General features: G+C 42.5%; 1 protein-coding gene across 9 annotated transcripts in view; it reads right to left on the bottom strand.

The window, feature by feature from the left end:
- The window catches only part of LOC117521889 (discs large homolog 1-like protein), a 90,176-nt gene that overhangs the window by 28,174 nt on the left and 42,002 nt on the right, over window positions 1-20,000 (bottom strand). For 5 of the 9 annotated variants that reach the window (XM_034183235.1, XM_034183236.1, XM_034183237.1 and 2 more), the window contains 8 exons: window positions 8,942-9,037; window positions 8,543-8,596; window positions 7,395-7,445; window positions 6,958-7,082; window positions 6,488-6,657; window positions 5,910-6,046; window positions 5,674-5,818; window positions 33-159 (listed from right to left, as the gene is read on the bottom strand). In XM_034183235.1, coding sequence (XP_034039126.1) covers window positions 33-159; window positions 5,674-5,818; window positions 5,910-6,046; window positions 6,488-6,657; window positions 6,958-7,082; window positions 7,395-7,445; window positions 8,543-8,596; window positions 8,942-9,037 — 905 coding nt within the window. Of the gene's footprint in view, window positions 1-32; window positions 160-5,673; window positions 5,819-5,909; window positions 6,047-6,487; window positions 6,658-6,957; window positions 7,083-7,394; window positions 7,446-8,542; window positions 8,597-8,941; window positions 9,038-14,506; window positions 14,882-20,000 lie in introns of those variants that run through there. The other 4 variants (XM_034183238.1, XM_034183242.1, XM_034183241.1 and 1 more) reach the window with 3 other exon arrangements.

The raw sequence follows: 20,000 nt of genomic DNA, 5'->3' as shown, positions 1-20,000 counted from the left end.
CCCCAGTATAGAGTAACTGTTTACATGCTCACCTGGTGACATCGTCATCTCCCAGCATGCTCTTGGGCGTTGGGGAATAGCGTCCTGAGGAGGCTGGGGGGTGGAGCTGACCCAGGAGAGGGGGCGGGCTGATATGGTTCTCCATATGCTGCGTGTAGGCTGAGCAAAGACGTTCAAACACAACTTTAAATGCACTTTTGAACAAGACCAGATTTAAAAGTTGATTTGTTTTATTTTTATTTGGGGGGGGGGGTGTTTGTCTACACAGCTCACACCACATGGATAGGTTAAGTTGTTCTGGGGTATAACTCAGGTAGTCTGCAAGTATGGTCTTTAAGTCAGACAACCTAAAGGCAGTGGTGGGCACAGCTAACCAAAAAGTTAGCTTCGATAACCATTAATCAGAAAACTGAAAAATTATCTTTTATAATGATAAACTGCTAAAAAATGTATCTTTATTACAGATAACCAATAACTATTAGTATTGATTTGGACGCGGCCAGATCAGATTACACTGTCGGCTTCTGATAAACCAGTTTCACTTTAAGTGCCACAGGGGCTGCTGGGTAAATTCAAGGATCACAAACAGAAAGAACACATGAAAAATTAATGAATAAAAAATAAAACCCCAAACACTGTCATCATCTTTCAAAAGCAGTAAAACACAGTATTAGAAGTCAGAGTTTATCTTGGTATGAGATAAACCGTCATTTACAAATTAAAAGCTGATGCTTTTTTTGCACACTTTGAACCCTGTGGCTTAAACAACTGAAATACATCCAATAATGCATTAATTGGCAGAGTAAAAGACACGTAGTAAATATAAATTCTTACCTGTTGGTTTCAGTGGGATTCATCTGAATAAATAATCCACATAAAGCTTCCTTTTTTAAAAAAATCCCAAAGTGTCTAAACGTGAAGAAAAGTCCCTCCCTCTGTACACACAGCTGCGCCGTGAGAGCTCCTCTCCCCCACTGAGTCTTGGCGATTAAATTATAGCCACAAAGAAATAAAATAAAATAATGTTAAAATTTGTCTGTTTGTTTTTGTGGACAACTCACTGTAACGTCCAAAGTGAACCTGAACTACACTACCCACAATGCTCCCTGCGTCGACCGGCCAATCACGTTTTGCGCTTAATGATGACGTCATCAGCAAGCGGCAGGCAGCCAGTCTGCTCCGTGGCTACAAACACCACTGAACTATACACTACGTGGAATGGGCGCCACGGCTGAGCAAGCGAAGCCAAGCCGCTGCACTGTCGGCCATCTTGCGTCCCCCAAAAGGCGCAAACGCCACACAGTGGAATCAGGTCGACAGTATAGGGTCAAACTCACCAATTTCTGCAGAATGAAGCCCTTCGTCGAGTTGTTATGTAATATTATTAAGCTCTGTTAAGGCCATTTATAAGACTTTTACACGCAGTGTAGCTTTTGATAGATTACTAAAGTCAATAGAAACAAAAACTTGTTAAATCTATGGACTTTATAAGCTCTTGCAATGCAACACTATTTGAATTCTTTCTATCATATTATATGCTTGTGAACACGCACAAAGCCCCCCCCCAACACACACACACACACACACACACACACACACACACACACACACACACACACACACACACACACACAATGTTCATCTGACACAACACACACACACTCAACTCAAAACACCCCCCAAACGGTACACATCAACCACAATCAAATGCACAAATACTTTTTAATGTCGTGCACACACAGAAAGGCACACAAGTAATTGGTCAATCAGTTAAAGTAAATATTAGAATGTATTATAGTTTTGCAGAAGTAGGAACATGGCAACAAATCACAATCACAGTTGATGTAAAGCAGTCAATCCATTCACACGTCAATGTGCACTCTATCAAACTGAAAATTAACTATATGACAGCTTTAGTGTCTGAAACAACAAAATACGACGAGAGCAATGGTCCAATTTTAAATGAGTTGTTTACATTTCAAAACTTTACAGCATCTGATTAACACATTTTGAAAAACACCTTTTTATGTATGTACAGAGTGTGTACTCACTTTCATCATCAGATGGAGCAGCATCTTATTTGGATCCAAAATAAAAAATAGTATAGTAATATTATTTGATAAGGCTCTATACAAGTTGACATTTTCAAAGAAGCCAGACCAAGTTAGAGGCTGAAAATTTAAAAATGTATATTATACTTGTATGTATTATATAATATATGTATTATTATATATTATATCATATTACATATATTATATATATTATATGTTTTACTGTATAACATATGTATTATATGTATATTACTGAATAATGTATATTACTGAATCTGGCCTGTCAACTTCATGGAAAACTCATGCATGCTCATGCAAAAACTGAAAATCCTGAAAGTCCTCTCCCACGATTTTCACAAGTATCACGATTCATGCAATTAATTTCAGCGCAAGACGGCATTTTCAAATCAATTCAAATCAAATCAATTTTATTTATATAGCGCCAAATCACAACAGTTGCCCCAAGGCGCTTTATATTGTAAGGCAAAAGCCATACAATAATCACAGAAAAACCCCAACGGTCAAAACGACCCCCTATGAGTAAGCACTTGGCAACAGTGGGAAGGAAAAACTCCCTTTTAACAGGAAGAAACCTCCAGCAGAACCAGGCTCAGGGAGGGGCAGTCTTCTGCTGGGACTGGTTGGGGCTGAGGGGAGAGAATCAGGAAAAAGACATGCTGTGGAGGGGAGCAGAGATCAATCACTAATGATTAAATGCAGAGTGGTGCATACAGAGCAAAAAGAGAAAGAAACACTCAAAGAACCCCCCAGCAGTCTAAGTCTATACCAGCATAACTAAGGGATGGTTCAGGGTCACCTGATCCAGCCCTAACTATAAACTTTAGCAAAAAGGAAAGTTTTAAGACTAATCTTAAAAGTAGAGAGGGTGTCTGTCTCCCTGATCTGAATTGGGAGCTGGTTCCACAGGAGAGGAGCCTGAAAGCTGAAGGCTCTGCCTCCCATTCTACTCTTACAAACCCTAGGAACTACAAGTAAGCCTGCAGTCTGAGAGCGAAGCGCTCTATTGGGGTGATATGGTACTAAGAGGTCCCTAAGATAAGATGGGACCTGATTATTCAAAACCTTATAAGTAAGAAGAAGAATATTAAATTCTATTCTAGAATTAACAGGAAGCCAATGAAGAGAGGCCAATATGGGTGAAATATGCTCTCTCCTTCTAGTCCCCGTCAGTACTCTAGCTGCAGCATTTTGAATTAACTGAAGGCTTTTCAGGGAACTTTTAGGACAACCTGATAATAATGAATTACAGTCGTCCAGCCTAGAAGAAATAAATGCATGAATTAGTTTTTCAGCATCACTCTGAGACAAGACCTTTCTAATTTTACAGATATTGCGCAAATGTAAAAAAGCAGTCCTACATATTTGCTTAATATGCGCATTGAAGGACATATCCTGATCAAAAATGACTCCAAGATTTCTCACAGTATTACTAGAGGTCAGGGTAATGCCATCCAGAGTAAGGATCTGGTTAGACACCATGTTTCTAACATTTGTGGGCCAAGTACAATAACTTCATTTTTATCTGAGTTTAAAAGCAGGAAATTAGAGGTCATCCATATCTTTATGTCTGTAAGACATTCCTGCAGTTTAACTAATTGGTGTGTGTCCTCTGGCTTCATGGATAGATAAAGCTGGGTATCATCTGCGTAACAATGAAAATTTAAGCAATGCTTTCTAATAATACTGCCTAAGGGAAGCATATATAAAGTGAATAAAATTGGTCCTAGCACAGAACCTTGTGGAACTCCATAATTAACCTTAGTCTGTGAAGAAGACTCCCCATTTACATGAACAAATTGTAATCTATTAGATAAATATGATTCAAACCACCGCAGCGCAGTGCCTTTAATACCTATGGCATGCTCTAATCTCTGTAATAAAATTTTATGGTCAACAGTATCAAAAGCAGCACTGAGGTCTAACAGAACAAGCACAGAGATGAGTCCACTGTCTGAGGCCATAAGAAGATCATTTGTAACCTTCACTAATGCTGTTTCTGTACTATGATGAATTCTGAAACCTGACTGAAACTCTTCAAATAGACCATTCCTCTGCAGATGCTCAGTTAGCTGTTTTACAACTACCCTTTCAAGAATTTTTGAGAGAAAAGGAAGGTTGGAGATTGGCCTATAATTAGCTAAGATAGCTGGGTCAAGTGATGGCTTTTTAAGTAATGGTTTAATTACTGCCACCTTAAAAGCCTGTGGTACATAGCCAACTAATAAAGATGGATTGATCATATTTAAGATTGAAGCATTAATTAATGGTAGGGCTTCCTTGAGCAGCCTGGTAGGAATGGGGTCTAATAGACATGTTGATGGTTTGGAGGAAGTGACTAATGAAAATAACTCACATACCACATTACTGAAAGCAGCCAAAGATAACGATATGTCTTTGGGATGGTTATGAGTAATTTTTTTCTCTAATAGTTAAAATTTTATTAACAAAAAAAATCATGAAGTCATTACTAGTTAAAGTTAAAGGAATACTCGGCTCAATAGAGCTCTGACTCTTTGTCAGCCTGGCTACAGTGCTGAAAAGAAACCTGGGGTTGTTCTTATTTTCTTCAATTAGTGATGAGTAGTAAGATGTCCTAGCTTTACGGAGGGCTTTTTTTATAGAGCAACAGACTCTTTTTCCAGGCTAAGTGAAGATCTTCTAAATTAGTGAGACGCCATTTCCTCTCCAACTTACGGGTTATCTGCTTTAAGCTACGAGTTTGTGAGTTATACCACGGAGTCAGGCACTTCTGATTTGAGGGTCTCTTTTTCAGAGGAGCTACAGCATCCAAGATTGTGCTCAATGAGGATGTAAAACTATTGATAATCTATCTCACTCACAGAGTTTAGGTAGCTACTCTGCATTTTGCAGTGCAAACAAAGCCAAATCAAATCAAACAAAGCTAAATCAAATCAAACAAAGCTAAATCAGTGATTATTAATGTAAATTGTGCGTGTGCGTGACTTTTTTATATCGGCGTTCGAAGTTCTGAGGGACACAAGATGGCGTTTTCTGTACTTCCACCGGCTTCACGCCTCAAAAGCCAATCAAGGTGCAGTGATCGATCGGGCCCATTCCACGTAGTGTAGAGTTCAGTGATAAACACACAACAAACGGACCAAAATGTTTGATTTTAGGGTTTACAAATGTTTTTATCTGTTAAACTTTACCAGCAAAGAAAATGTTATCGGACTGAAAGTTATCGGAACTAAATTTATCGGAAGATAATTGGTCCGATGATGGTTTTAAAATTTATCTGAAAAGCTAATCCGATAGCAAAAACATTAGCTTTGATAATTATTTGCTATCGGATTAGCGGAACTTTGCCCACCACTGCCTAAAGGACATGTAGCACCAAAATCATAATTTAGATTTACAGTGCCATCCTTTAAATATACATTGTTATAGTTTGTATTGCTCTGATCTTTATTTTTAAAATATGCCTCTTCATTTTTGTCTTTGTGTGTGTCTGTCATTTTTCCTGGGTAAGAGAATCGAGTTTGAAATTCTGTCCAGTTTCGCCTGCACTTTGACGCTTTGGGGAAGCTGGTCCCCGTCCCACAGACAAACATGTGGCGTCTGTGTGAAGGTGGCGACTCACAGTTGGTGAGGTCAGGTGGTGCAAAGCTGTCGTTCATCAAGACACTGCTGGGTTTTGCCACTTTCAAGTAGACAACATCAGGGGTGTTTTTCAAGGCAGTGACGGCGTGTTCGTGGCTGACTTCCTCCAGGCAAGCACTGTTCACCTGCACAACACACACCGTTAACTCCGTCATCAACATCTTGGTCACAGATCAACACTCAACCGCAGGCCTGAAGGACTGTTGGACGTCTTACAGCCAGCAGCTTGTCTCCGATCTGCAGCCTCCCGTCTTTATGTGCAGCACCTCCTTCGATGATCTTTGTCACGTAGATGCTGTTGTCACCCGGAATGTGCTGGTTCCCGACTCCCCCGGCTATACTGAAACCCAGTCCTGGACCAGACCCAGAACCAGGACATGTTACCAAGCAGACACCTCTCTGTTTCAGCACCATCAACACTGACGTCTCAAATACACACCGAGATTTAGTGAAGCAAAACACACACACAGGAAGTCATACTCTGCGATGGCAACACTGATGAAGGTTATCCAAATTATGTCCAGAATTCTGCGTTGCCCGTCGTTATGTTAAAAAAAATAAATACTAACTACCCACTTCTCAGTGTAGTAAACAGTCAGAGAGGCACTTTAAAGAGTCAGACTAACCACCACGTGTTCCACCAAACGTCACAGAAGACACTCGTCCCCACAGATATGACACTATGACTCCTCCCACACTCCATGATTCCTCCCTTTGCCACTCAGCAGCCCCTCCCAGTGTGTGCGGAGCTGCAGGAAGGCAGGGAGGGAGAAGTTACCAGAACCCAATCTTACCTTTGGGGCCCTTCACCAGTTTGATGTCCATCACTTTCTCGGATGCAGGTTTCCTCCTGCGGACGTAAAGTCGTACCAGAGACCCCGCCTCCTTCAGCGCCTCCACGGCGCGACTGTGCGTCACATCGCGAACATCCACCTCATTAACTCGTAGGATGACATCATTGACCCTGAAACACAGAACCCCGACTACTGTCAGTCATCCAGGTCCATCAAAAGGAACCAATCTGGATTTATATCACCGGAAAAAAACAAAAAAAAACAAAATGTGTGACTGACAGGAATCTGAAAAAACTTCACTTTAAAAAGGTCCCAGAATCAAACTGCTCCTGAAATAAAAAAATAAATAAGTAAATTCTGTGCTCACCTGAAATAAATTCTCAGTCTTAGACAAAGTCCAAACTGAAGGTCGGACTAAAACAGGAACCACAATGAGACGCGCGCGTGTGTGCGTGCGCACGTGGTCTCACCTGAGCCGGCCGTCCTGAGCAGCGGCGCCTCCTGGTATGACTTTGGTGATGAAGATGCTCGGGTCCTCACCAATGTGAGGGTTGTCAGTCCCACCTGCGATGCTGAAGCCCAGCCCCGAGTTCCCCTGGAAAACAACGGCCGTCACGCAGTATCTCAAAAAAGACAAGCGCATTAATCTGACAAGTCTCCAAATGACACGGGCGAATAACGAGGAAAAACCCATTAAAATTTGGTGAACAATAATGAACTCTGAAACATACCACAGACCCGTCTGCCACCTGCTGGACATGTCTGGGATTGTTGCAGAGTAATCTTATCACATGAATGATTAAAATTAGCTTGTTGGTCAGTTTCTAAGCGACAAACAAGCTAATTTCAACTACATGTAAATTCAGCCACACCTGCTCCTAATTTCCACGAGGAGGGCTGGTCTTACCCGCTCCAGTGTGATCTCCTCATACTCATAATCAGCTTCTGTCCCGTTCACCTGCACACAGACCAGAGACACAACAGCAACCTTCAGAACCCTGGATATGTCCAATAAACCTGATTTGGCACATATTTTGCACTGGATACCCTTGGTGACATGGAGAATGGGCACGGGTGGTCTTGAACCACAGACCTTCTGCTTTGGAATAACATGTTAACCACTTGCAGCACCATGCCAACAGAACCACCTGACAGAGGCGTCCGTCAGCACCGAGCAGAGACTTGCTGTGACTCTGATGGGATGAGATGGAGGTCTGCAGGAACATGTAGAACCTCTGTGTTCCTACTGTACTCAAACGTATGGTCTACGTGGGCACCCAGGTACTTTGACCCCTTAGCGATGTTCATCTCTGCTCCCTTGATGTCTGAACATCTCAGGTATTTGGTCATCCAGACACTACAGGATGTCCAGTAGCAGACCAAAGACAGGAGGTCCTTCAGGGTTTCAAGAGTTTTCTTCTTGGTGGATCAAAAAGAAAACCCTTGTGCTGGTTCATGTGCTGTTAGTACATCTTCTGAGCACTGGAGCCCGTCGTGGGCGGAGTCAAATTTAATCTTGTGATTAACGTTCTTCCACTCAAATGTATCCAGACTCGTACCATCTACTGACCATGTAAACAGTGACTCCGCCTCCTTTTTGCTTGCTGCTCTCGCTGTAACTCCTCTCCGCCCTCGCCAACTGGAAACCACAAAACCCTGTGGTAGAGTTCGGTATGATGTCACACAGCCAAGAAGACACCCGCTGTTTCTGAGCGACATTGACTCGTCCATTACTACGCCCCCGGCGGGATGATACAGTCAATATCTCCTCCTCAACCCCCTCCTCCCTCAGATCTCACGCCAGCCGCGCCTCAATGTCAGACGCATCAGCTGATACTTGGTCCTCAAGGTTTTAACTCACAGGTTGGCAATTAATGTCGTCCTACTACAACTCTAAAGGTTAGCCGGGTTCAAAATAAAAACAGAAAGACTCTAAATTTATCAAACATCTTCACGCTGAGCAGAGTTTCTACGAGAACTCATCACCCGTTATTGGCTTCAGTACGCTGTAACGATATAAATACGTCTACAGAGTTGTGAAAGCATTGAACTCACATAAGGAGGCGTGTCCAGGCTGTCTGTGTTGACCACGACAGGAGGCGGGTTGGCCTGAAGAGACACAACACGGCACATCGTCAGCGAATATGCAACAGTCACAGAGAAAGAGAAAAAACAAACAAACAAACAAAAACAACCTCAACGCTCCGAGCAGCAGCTGGGACACAAACAGTGTCTTCATGACGATGCTCACCGGCCGAGGCTAAGAGAAGACGCCACATTAATGCCGGCGCAGGACCCGACACAAGGCTCATCTTTTTCTCTCTCACCCATTCATTCATTCATTCATTCACTTCCTTTCTTATCTGCTCATCAGACCCGACAAATAAACAAACAAGTAAACATGAAGAGGTAAGCGATAAGAGATGGATGGAGAGCAGAGGAAAAATATAGAACCTGTGGCGTCAGAGGGACGGCGGCGGAATCAGCTGGGATTGGCGAAACTGGGATCACAGGGATTATGGGAGAGGAAGGCGGGGCGGCGTCAGCCTGCTGAACAATACATGATGAGGGGTCAAAGTTTAGACAAACATTAGGACAGATGATCAGGAGAACAGTGGAGGACGTGACAGGTGGTCACAGGTTTGATCCCCTGACCCGAACCTGCAGACTGAAGCATCAGCTGCAACAAACAATTATTATTGATCAGCCAGTGATTTATCTTTCAACTAATCACTCTGATACAGTTACTGAAGAGATTAACTCACTAACCAGCTTCTCTTTGACTTGAAGATCAACTGGTTATATAAACTGTCCTGCTTTCACGTGTCGATACAAATAAGCTCAGAATCAGTTCCTTTTCTCTCCAAAAATTCATGGGAAAGCAGAGGGTTTAGTTTTGAAAATTTCTTTTACAATTTCCCCAAAACCTGAGGCGTGATCGCACATAACATCCTCCTCTGTCAGTAGGTGGAGTCATCATATTCTCCAGACCATAAGTTGCACCAGAGTCTTAGTTGCATAACTTTCGAAAAAAGCATCATGGGGGGGGGGGGGGGGGGGGGGGGGAACGCATAACTCACACTGTCTGTCTAGAATTCGCATTTACAACCCCAATTCCAATGAAGGTGGGCCGTTGTGTGAAATGTAAATAAAAACAGAATACAATGATTTTCAAATCCTCTTCAACCTATATTCAACTGAATACACCACAAAGACAAGATATTTAATGTTCAAACTGATAAACTTTATTGTTTTTGTGCAAATATTTGCTCATTTTGAAATGGATGCCTGCAACACGTTTCAAAAAAGCTGGGACAGTGGAAACAAAAGACTGGAAAGTTGATGAGTGTTCAAAGAACACCTGTTTGGAACATTCCACAGGTGAACAGGTTAATTGGAAACAGGTGAGTTTCATGATTGGTATAAAAGGAGCATCCCCAAAAGTCTCAGCCAGTCACAAACAAAGATGGGGTGAGGCTCACCACTCTGTGAACAATTGTGTGGAAAAAAAAATAGTCCAACAGTTCAAGAACAATGTTTCTCAACGTTCAATTGCAAGGAATTTAGGGATTCCATCATCTACAGTCCATAATATAAGTAATAATCAGAAGATTCAGAGAATCTGGAGAACTTTCTACACGTAAGCAGCAAGGCCAAAAACCAACATTGAATGCCTGTGACCTTCGATCCCTCAGGAAGCACTGCATTAAAAACCAACATCATTGTGTAAAGGATCTTACCACGTGGGCTCAGGAACACTTAGAAAACCATTGTCAGTTAACACAGTTCGTCACTACATCTACAAGTGCAAGTTAAAACTCTACCATGCAAAGTGAAAGTCAAACATCAACAACATCCAGAAACGCCGCCGCCTTCTCTGGGCCCGAGCTCATTTGAAATGGACAGACGTAAAGTGGAAAAGTGTGCTGTGGTCTGATGAGTCCACATTTCAAATTGTTTTTGGAAATCATGGATGTCGTGTCCTCTGGACAAAAGAGGAAAAAGACCATCCAGATTGTTACCAGCACAAAGTTCAAAAGCCAGCATCTGTGATGGTATGGGGGTGTGTTAGTGCCCATGGCATGGACAACTTACACATCTGTGATGGCGCCATCAATGCTGAAAGGTACATCCAGGTTTTGGAGCAACACATGCTGCCATCCAAGCAACGTCTTTTTCAGGGACGTCCCTGCTTATTTCAGCAAGACAATGCCAAGCCACATTCTGCACGTGTTACAACAGCGTGGCTTCATAGTAAAAGAGTGCGGGTACTAGACTGGCCTGCCTGCAGTCCAGACCTGTCGCCCATTGAAAATGTGTGGGGCATTATGAAGCGCAAAATACGACAACGGAGACCCCAAACTGTTGAACAACTGAAGTCGTACATCAAGCAAGAATGGGAAAGAATTCCATCTACAAAACGTCAACAATTAGTGTCCTCAGTTCCCAAACGCTTATTGAGTGTTGTTAGAAGGAAAGGTGATGTAACACAGTGGGAAACATATCACTGTCCCAGCTTTTTTGAAACGTGTTGCAGGAATCCATTTCAAAATGAGCAAATATTTGCACAAAAACAATAAAGTTTATCAGTTTGAACATTAAATATCTTGTCTTTGTGGTGTATTCAATTAAATATAGGTTGAAGAGGATTTGAAAATCATTGTATTCTGTTTTATTTACATTTTACACAACGTCCCAACTTCATTGGATTTGGGGTTGTATTTTTGAAACATGATGCTATCACTTCATGCAACAAGAAGCAAAATAAATTTAAACAGCAGATTTATTAATAGAACAAATGGCACATAAGCAAACAAAAGCTAACAAGCTAATTAGTGTTACTGTAACGGTCACAAACACTCAGGGTAAAGTGCTTCTTGTGGCTCTGTTTAATGTAATTCCAAGTTTGAAGACATTTTTAAAAGATAGTAGCCGTACTTTGTCTTAGCCTAGCTGACCTGCCATTGCTGTTCTTGTTATCTTACATTCCAAGCAAGTGGAGTGCCAAATAATGTGAAATTTATATTTCCAGTTTTTAATTGGAAGTGGGGTCTTTAGTTTGAGAGCATGATTTATTAAATGGACTCGCTTTTGAAGAAATGCCACACTTTTCCTCATTCAGATCTTGTTTTACAGCGATTGGCATCTAGCTTAATGGTGGATTACTGCCACCCTCTGCTCCAGAGTGGGAATCACAGTACCTCATTCAGTACACAGGAGCAGCTTGTCACACATGTAGATGATGACATCTTGTGGCCATAGATGATAGTGTAGTATTTTTCCCATATACATTTCACTCTGGCATACGAGTTGCAGGACCTCCCTAGCTAGTAAAAAATAAATAAAAACACAACTTATAGTCTCGGAAATATGGTACATATCAGCACAATATCTAAAAAAGTAATTCACGCATTTCAACAGCATCTTTTTTTTTAAACGATGATAGTTTACCCCATCCCCCATGTTGACACTGTGACTATGTAAAGACAACAAGCTCTCAGTCACAGTCCAAGACAGAGGTTTACTTCAAGGACAATGGAAAAACAGACGTATAGCATCAGAGAACAAGAATGGTGTTAATTTCTCCCGCCCATTTCCTCATTGCATTAAGTAGATGGTCTTAAACACACAAAGCAACACACAAATGAACAACCGGCTGAAAGTGTAAAAGAGTACAAACTGTCATTAAGCGATTTTCCCCCTCCTCGATTTCACCCATTTATATGTACTGCAGATAAAATCACCTCAGATATTTGAACTAAAGTCAACATAAAATAAAACAAACTTGCAAACCGGAAACAGCACTTTGTGTGCCGTTCCAGGTGTAAAATACCAACCTGAACCTGTGTGGAAAAAGTATTGAGCGCGTAAATACTAAACAAGCTAATCAAACAGAGTGCACTGTTAAGTGCTTTTATGTGGACGAGATGCACGCGGGCGGATTACGGTCAGTCATCTTCAGAGATCATTTCAGCAGCCTGAAGCAGGCTTCATGGTCTCACTCAGACCCCACGATGACATGGTCAAAAGAGAAGTCCAGAAGAGATGGAGGAGAAGGTGACTAAGGCAAAATATGTCAGAGTGGGAAGAGTTCAAAAACTATTTCCAAGGTTCTGGAACCACAGAGAGGAACATTAGCTCAAAAATACCAGCGACAACCAGGCTGGATTTACAGCAGGTGTTCCCACTACACGATAGATTAAGGAGGTTCCTAATGATGCTCACAAGTCCTCTCACACAATCTCAGGCAGGGAGGTTGAACCAATGAGCTCTCCTCATACACCCACTTCTCCAACCTGCATCCCAGAGAATATCCAAGGACCTGAAGACTTCTCTCACATTAATAAATGCCACCGTTCAAGACATCCATCAAGAAATCAGACTCAAAAACTGCTGCTACACAAGTAACACACCAAGTGTGATTCTTAAACCTTTAGGGAGATGGTTCTGTTGACTTCATCCAACAAGTCAGACACTCCACCCCCACATTGGTTCATGTGTATTGGTTTGTTATGTTGTCCAGCAACTTATTGGGGGTCCCACAAATTCTCACAATGTCTCACTATCAGTTCCATTCACCCGATCACACACTACGAAATCAGCATGGTCTCCAAGAAGCGCTGTCCACACCGCCTGGAGTTGGACCTGGAGTGTGGTCGATCTTCTTGACACCAGACTGCTATGGTAGGTGAGGTGATGAGTGGAGTTACAAAGCTGGACAGAACAAGGAACTATATAATAAAAGCAACAACATAAGTAGGAGAAACACCTCAGAAGGTCTAGAAAAGCTGGTCCAGACAGTTGTGATAAGAAGAGATGCTAAATGAGAGCTGAGAATGGAGGAAATGAAGTGGAGGAGAATGAATAAATAAAATCAGGACTTGATAGAAAAGAAGGTCCAGAACCTGTTTGGAGAAAGTCCATCAGAAGCATAAACCTACACTGAAGTGGGAAAAGATTGTTGTCGTGGGGTCGTGTCATTTTGGGGCCGTGTTGTTTCGCGGCCGTCTCGTCGCGGGGCCGAGTTGTTTCGCGGCCGTCTCGTTGGGGGGCCCGAGTTGTTTCGCGGCCGTCTCGTCGGGGGGCCGAGTTGTCATCGGGGCCGTGTTGTTGTCGGGGCCGTGTTGTCGTCGGGTCGTGTTGTTTTAGGGCCGTGTTGTCGTCGGGTCGTGTTGTTTTGGGGCCGTGTTGTCGTCGGGCCGTGTTGTTTTGGGGCCGTGTTGTCGTCGGGCCGTGTTGTCTTGGGGCCGTGTTGTCGTCGGGCCGTGTTGTCTTGGGGCCGTGTTGTCGTCGGGTCGTGTTGTTTTGGGGCCATTCTACTATCGTCTGCAGCTCTCTGAATGCTGCTGTAGAAGTGAGACTGACGGATCAATATGTTCGATATGCAGAGCTAATTTTAGCGGAGGTCCTCCTGTCACGTAACAGCTGCAGCGGACGCCAACCCCACACTGACTAATAAGTAAAGTTTGTTTTTATCATAAAGTTGTTTGGACAAATTTAACTGTGGTGTTAAAGTCTATTTCTACATTTAGCCATTTTAAACACTTTTATTCTCAAGTCATTTGAACAGCAGCATTTGTTCGTTATCAGAGGATTTTCAGTCAAAATGTTTTGGAATGACCGGCTTCACCAACGGGAAGACACCCCAACCCAAATTTCATCATTAAAACCTCTAACATCACAGTCATAATGCTTAAACTGCTCTTACTCCTCCCTAAAATACACTGACGTGTATTTCAGTGAAGTTCCAACATTTTCACAAACTGTATTAACATTAGCACATTATTAGCAATAGCATTTAGCTGGTTGCTCCTTTTTTTGCTGATCCATCAACAAATGTAAACAAATGTCATTTCGGCTCCAACAACCATTTTATCACGTTGGCTTCATGACCTTTTCAGGAATCGCGGTCAAGAGTGAAACTAAACCACTATATAAAGACAGAATCCAGATTCTGATCCAGATCCAGTTACAGTGAGTTCACACGATGTTCTGAGGGTACATCGTTGGCTGAAGTACCTTACTGAAGGCGAAGGGGACCCAGGGGACCTTTGACCCGTCTGCAGCGTGGCAGCTGTTGACTTTGGCAGTGCTCTTGGTGGGACTCTTCTTGACGCTGTCACGGAGGTTGATGAAGCGGTTTCGGGCTCGACAGGCGGTAAAGGTGCCGAGGGATACCTGGGTGTGCGGCGGCCTCAGCTGAGGGGGCTGCGGCTGCGCTAGCTGCTGTCGGTGCAGTTCGATGGCATGCTGCCTTTGAAGCGGATGCAGGTGGGCAATGGACTCCTGCAGGTCGATGCCAAGCCGTGGATTTCCGCTCAGGGTCTTTTCGTCTCCGTTCACGAGTTTGGAGTTGCAGCGCTGTGTGGTCATCTTGCCTGGAGGAGTTTCCCTGCGGGTTGATCCTTCTTACTTAGCCGACATAAATCCAACTGTCCGGTCTCCGTGGTGACGGAAAGGGATCCACATCTACAGCCCCCCAACTGTGATGGCCGTTCACCCCTCCCTCATCTTCTCTTATTCTGCCACCGTTTAATTGGCTTCAGCGAGGCAATGGCTCCACATCATGAATAATCGATGCTGCCGTCAGGTTCAGACAGAGCGGCACGCACGTGACCGTCAGCAGCACACGAGGACTCCTGTTCCTCCACGCAGACAAGTCAGACTACACCGCCACGAATCACAAATCCCAAAAACCGTCACATCAAACGAGCAGCTGCGTTCAGAATAACACCAAAGTTAGCCAATTTACAGAGACAAACTAATGCAAGAAACGTGCACATCAACAGCTAAAACAACAATACACACCAAGCTTTCAAATGTAAAGAATTAAAGTTAGAAAAAAAAAATCTAAAAATGGGGATCTGATCTCTGACCCTGCTGATGCTAACTGTTTGTCCTCCTACCACTGTACAGGCCGGGCGGGCAAACAGATCAATAATCCAACCTCGATGTCCTCTCACGCAGAAGACGTGTGTATGGGGGGGAGACAACCAGTCGTTAGATGGATACTTTCAAGAGGTGGAGATAGACTGGTTGTCTGCCTGGGTGGTTGCCATCCAGGATCCAAGGTTATTCATTTGAACACATTGGATGCTTCCACGCGTGACATAAGCGTGCCAGTATCCAATGTGAGAGTGTAGGGGGCGACTGCTGACGTGTGATTGTGTGTGGCGAGGAAGGGGCATCCACGTGACACATGAAGTAGCAGTTCTAACAGGAAGTAAAATGTGTACGTTTACTGCTGAAAAGTCAATATTCATAAATGTGTTTTGTCACAAAATATATTATCAATCAATCAATCAATTTTTTTATATAGCGCCAAATCACAACAAACAGTTGCCCCAAGGCGCTTTATATTGTAAGGCAAGGCCATACAATAATTATGTAAAACCCCAACGGTCAAAACGACCCCCTGTGAGCAAGCACTTGGCTACATATTATCAGAACTTTACTGTAAAGACGTCAGAGTGCGAGATGTTAGCAAAGGGACTTAGCCGCCATCACTTTTATCAACATATTTTCTTGTGAAGTTGATTAAACTAAGATTCTTTGTCATTTTATTAAATAAATAAAATATTTGTGGACTCAAGAACCAGTCAAAAATAAAATACAATGAATTGATTATTCATTCAAATGCAGCAGATAACCTCCTCTGAAGGCGTTTTAAAGGCCTGTACCTCTGAAGAATTCTCCTCACTAACATTTTTCAACTCTTTTGTGACACCAGACATGAAAGTACCGGTACTCAGTTGTAGTCCAATTCATGAACTGGTCCTTCGGTTTTCGTGACGGAGAACCACTCAGACGACCTGCAGAAGCCCAGGAGACGATCATGAGACCAGTCTGGAACAGAACCCATTTTGTCACCCGGTCAGACCTGAGAGCACGCGCTGGCATTGCTCTCAGGTCGAACGTATGCATCTAGCTGCTAAAGCCAGATGGAAATGTGGGCGTGTCCTCAGCCAACCAGGTGAAACTTGGGGGTGTCCTCAGACAACCAGATGAAACTTGGGGGTGTCCTCAGACAACCAGATGGAAATGTGGGCGTATCCTCAGACAACCAGGTGGAAACATGGGTGTGTCCTCAGCCAACCAGGTGAAACTTGGGGGTGTCCTCAGCCAACCAGGTGAAACTTGGGGGTGTCCTCAGACAACCAGATGGAAATGTGGGCGTATCCTCAGACAACCAGGTGGAAACATGGGTGTGTCCTCAGCCAGGTGGAAATGTGGGCATGTCCTGGTCCTTGTCCAGTCACTGTGTGCTGGATCATGTCCCAGAGAAACGTGGATAGAATGTCTCAGCTGATGTTCCCTCACAGATCCTCCTCATCTGAGTCTCACTCAGTAACACTGAGTGCTCCTGCATTCAAATGAACCACTGCAGCTGCAGTTTCAGACAATTTTACAGTCTACTGATTCCCATCTGTGTAGCTAAACAAACACATCAACACCCCACAACTGATTCTGATGTCAAATTAACTGTTTTTTGATAATATATCATATTATTTACTGATATGGGAGCACAAACTGCAGTGTTCTGTGACATTAAGACCTTCAAGGTGCATGAGGTCATCATGTTATGACTGCACAGCTCTGCAGCACCATCTACAGGCTGCTGGGGGCAGCACACAGTTGTGTGCTATAGTAACTATTTTAAACACGGTCACATGATTAACTTTTGTTTTTTGTTCAGCAAAAGTGAGACCACCTTGATGCACGTGTGTGATGTCATCACAAGTATTCTGTCATTTTTCTAACAAACACTGAGTGAAAACAAGGCTGCAAATCAACATGTGAAACAAAATCTATTCAGCCTTCAGATCTGGAGCTCATTGCAGCTGACCGCCGGGTCAAGCCGGAGACCATTAAACCTTCATGCTGGTCTAAATCCGTTCATGGGTGATTCTTAGACTACGGGCACTTATTATGTCCTTTGATCATATTGTATGAAAAACAGAAAAAAGGGGAAATGTCACACTTTTATAGTTATCTTTACAATGAAAGTGTGTTAAGAAATTTGTTCTAGTAGTCTATGATGACTTTTTCACCTTATGCAAATATTGCCGTTTTGTGCTTGTCCCACACCCAGACTTTTGATCTTCAATGATAAAAATGAATGGTAAAGAAACATTTTTTCTAATGTTTTAAAATATCTCTGAATAAAATATCAGTAAAATAATCAAAACATAATTGGGGTATTCAATGTCATACAACTGTTGTGATTTTTTAAACAAAATGTAGTTGTCCCACACTATTGCTGTAATTTCCACCACAATACTGTAATGTCCCTTTAAACAGTTTGCATGAAAGATTGTTTGGGTAGTTTCTATGGACATAAACAGTGACATCAGAGCACATGTATATAGCGCCAAATCACAACAAACAGTTGCTCCAAGGCCCTTTATATTGTAAGGCAATGGTGTGGTGGAAATTACATTTACAAGGCCAATAGTGCCCATAGTTAAAGAATCACCCTCATGTATACACACTTTTATCTTCCTCTAACATTTTCGTCTTATGACATCATAAAGGTCTGATGATGATCAAAGTCAGGACTCTTCCGGTCCTCTTCTGTCACATGAATAATGGTGGCGGTTATCACCCCGGCAGAGATGTGCGCTCTATAAGTGCCTCGCTAGCTTGTTTTTAATTGTGTATTTTGCACGTGTGCTGCCACAGAATGTTTTCTAGACTCAGTTTTTTTGACTGCAGTTATTTGTTATTGTGGTCAATTAATTCAACAATTAAGGATTTACTGTCACAATTACTCAAAATCCACAAAATTATCTTTATATTAAATGTTTGTTGCACAAATAACCCAGAAATCAGATAATTTTTTTATTGTTAAAAAGTTTGTGAATTCCACAGAATACATCAAATTAGCAAAATTATATATTCAATCATTGAAACTGCTGAAAAAAAGGATAACCTGCTTAAAGATTAAATTAAAAATGGAACTAGAACAGTACTTAATGGAGTGTTTCCCTCTCATAAGAAAGACGATACTCCATGTGATAATAATAAAGACTTGGATTTACGTATAGAGCGTCTTGTTATTGCTAAGATACCCAAAGCACTTACAAGTTGCATTATTGTTCATTCACTGGCACATTCACACAGCTATGGCCCCTCCCACCACCACCTCATTCATACACATTCATAAATAAGCATGTTTTTGATTGTGGGAGGGAACTGGAGGAAACCCGCGCAAACACGAAGAGAACACACAAACTCCACACAGAAAGGGTGGGAAGCGATCCCACGTCCTTCTTGCTGTGAGGCACCAGTGCTAACCACTTCAGACTAAATCAAACATATTCAACATTCATTCATTCATTTTCTGCCGCTTATCGGGGTCCGGGTTGCAGTGGCAGCAGACCAAGCAGCTCAACCCACACTTCCCTATCTTCTGCCAAGTCCTCAGGGATCCCAGATGAAATACTCAACATGCTTCATTTAAATTCTCACAACTCTGAAGGGAATAAAGGGGAAAATCTACAGTAATGGAATTACAATGACAGCAAAATCTAGCCATGTTCTAGCGCATTATTCTCAACTTTTCCTCCTTTAAGGCCCAAGTCAGAGGCCATAAAAAAAAAAGACCTGAATTATATCTATTGTAAAGAAACATCACTCCTCGTTACAGATGGGAGATCAGGACACAACAGAAACAAACCCATCTAACATCAGTGTTTTTAAGATAAAAAAAATAACACTTCTGCTGTTTTTTCACTTCAGGACCTTTCCAAGTTTTGTCATCTGTCTTTACATCACAGCATGGAACATTAGTTTGACAAACACTCAAACTGACGTTTAAGAGTTAACAAATCGTTTGCTGTTTTATATGCCGTTCAGAATGTCAAATTTACGTCAAAGAGCAGATTAATATTGTAATATTAACATGGTACAGCACTACAAATTTGCTTGAATCTGAAATAAAACTGTGGCCCACTATATGACACTACATGGGCCACTAATGGGCCGCAGCCCAGTGGTTGACTGTTCTAGTCTATCACTACAAATTTGCTCAGATTATAATTCAGTTACCGTAGAATTCCCCAAATTTTAAATAGGACTCATATTTTTCATGTCAGACGAACTTCAGTGCAAAATTACTTCAATCCTGTTTAAAAATAAATAAATAAATGAAAGAGAGTGGGGGGAGGGGGGCAGTGAGCCACTTAGCAGAAGTACTGAAGCATTAAATCAAGAATGTTTGTCTTCAAGCCAAAGACTCTGGAATCATCTCTGAAAAAGGCTTGAAAATGACTTTACGTGCCGACTGTTTAAAAGATAATAACCAGGGCTCCTCCTCCTTCATGTATGTAAATGAGGCGGTAAACACGGAGACAGCGGTGTAGCGCTGCGTGTCAGGAATCTGCAGGTTGCTAGGCAACGCCAGGAAAGGCATGTGCTACTGCAGGGGTTCCTCACATCTGCTGCCATCTGTGCAGGTAAACGTCTCTGTGTCGGCGTTACCACACAGACTTCAACCCAAACGGTAGTGAAT

The sequence above is a fragment of the Thalassophryne amazonica genome, chromosome 12 (assembly GCF_902500255.1).
Source record: "Thalassophryne amazonica chromosome 12, fThaAma1.1, whole genome shotgun sequence".
Classification (NCBI taxonomy): domain Eukaryota; kingdom Metazoa; phylum Chordata; class Actinopteri; order Batrachoidiformes; family Batrachoididae; genus Thalassophryne; species Thalassophryne amazonica.
The sequence above is the reverse complement of the archived record's forward strand: the minus strand, read 5'-3'. Positions and strand labels throughout refer to the sequence as shown.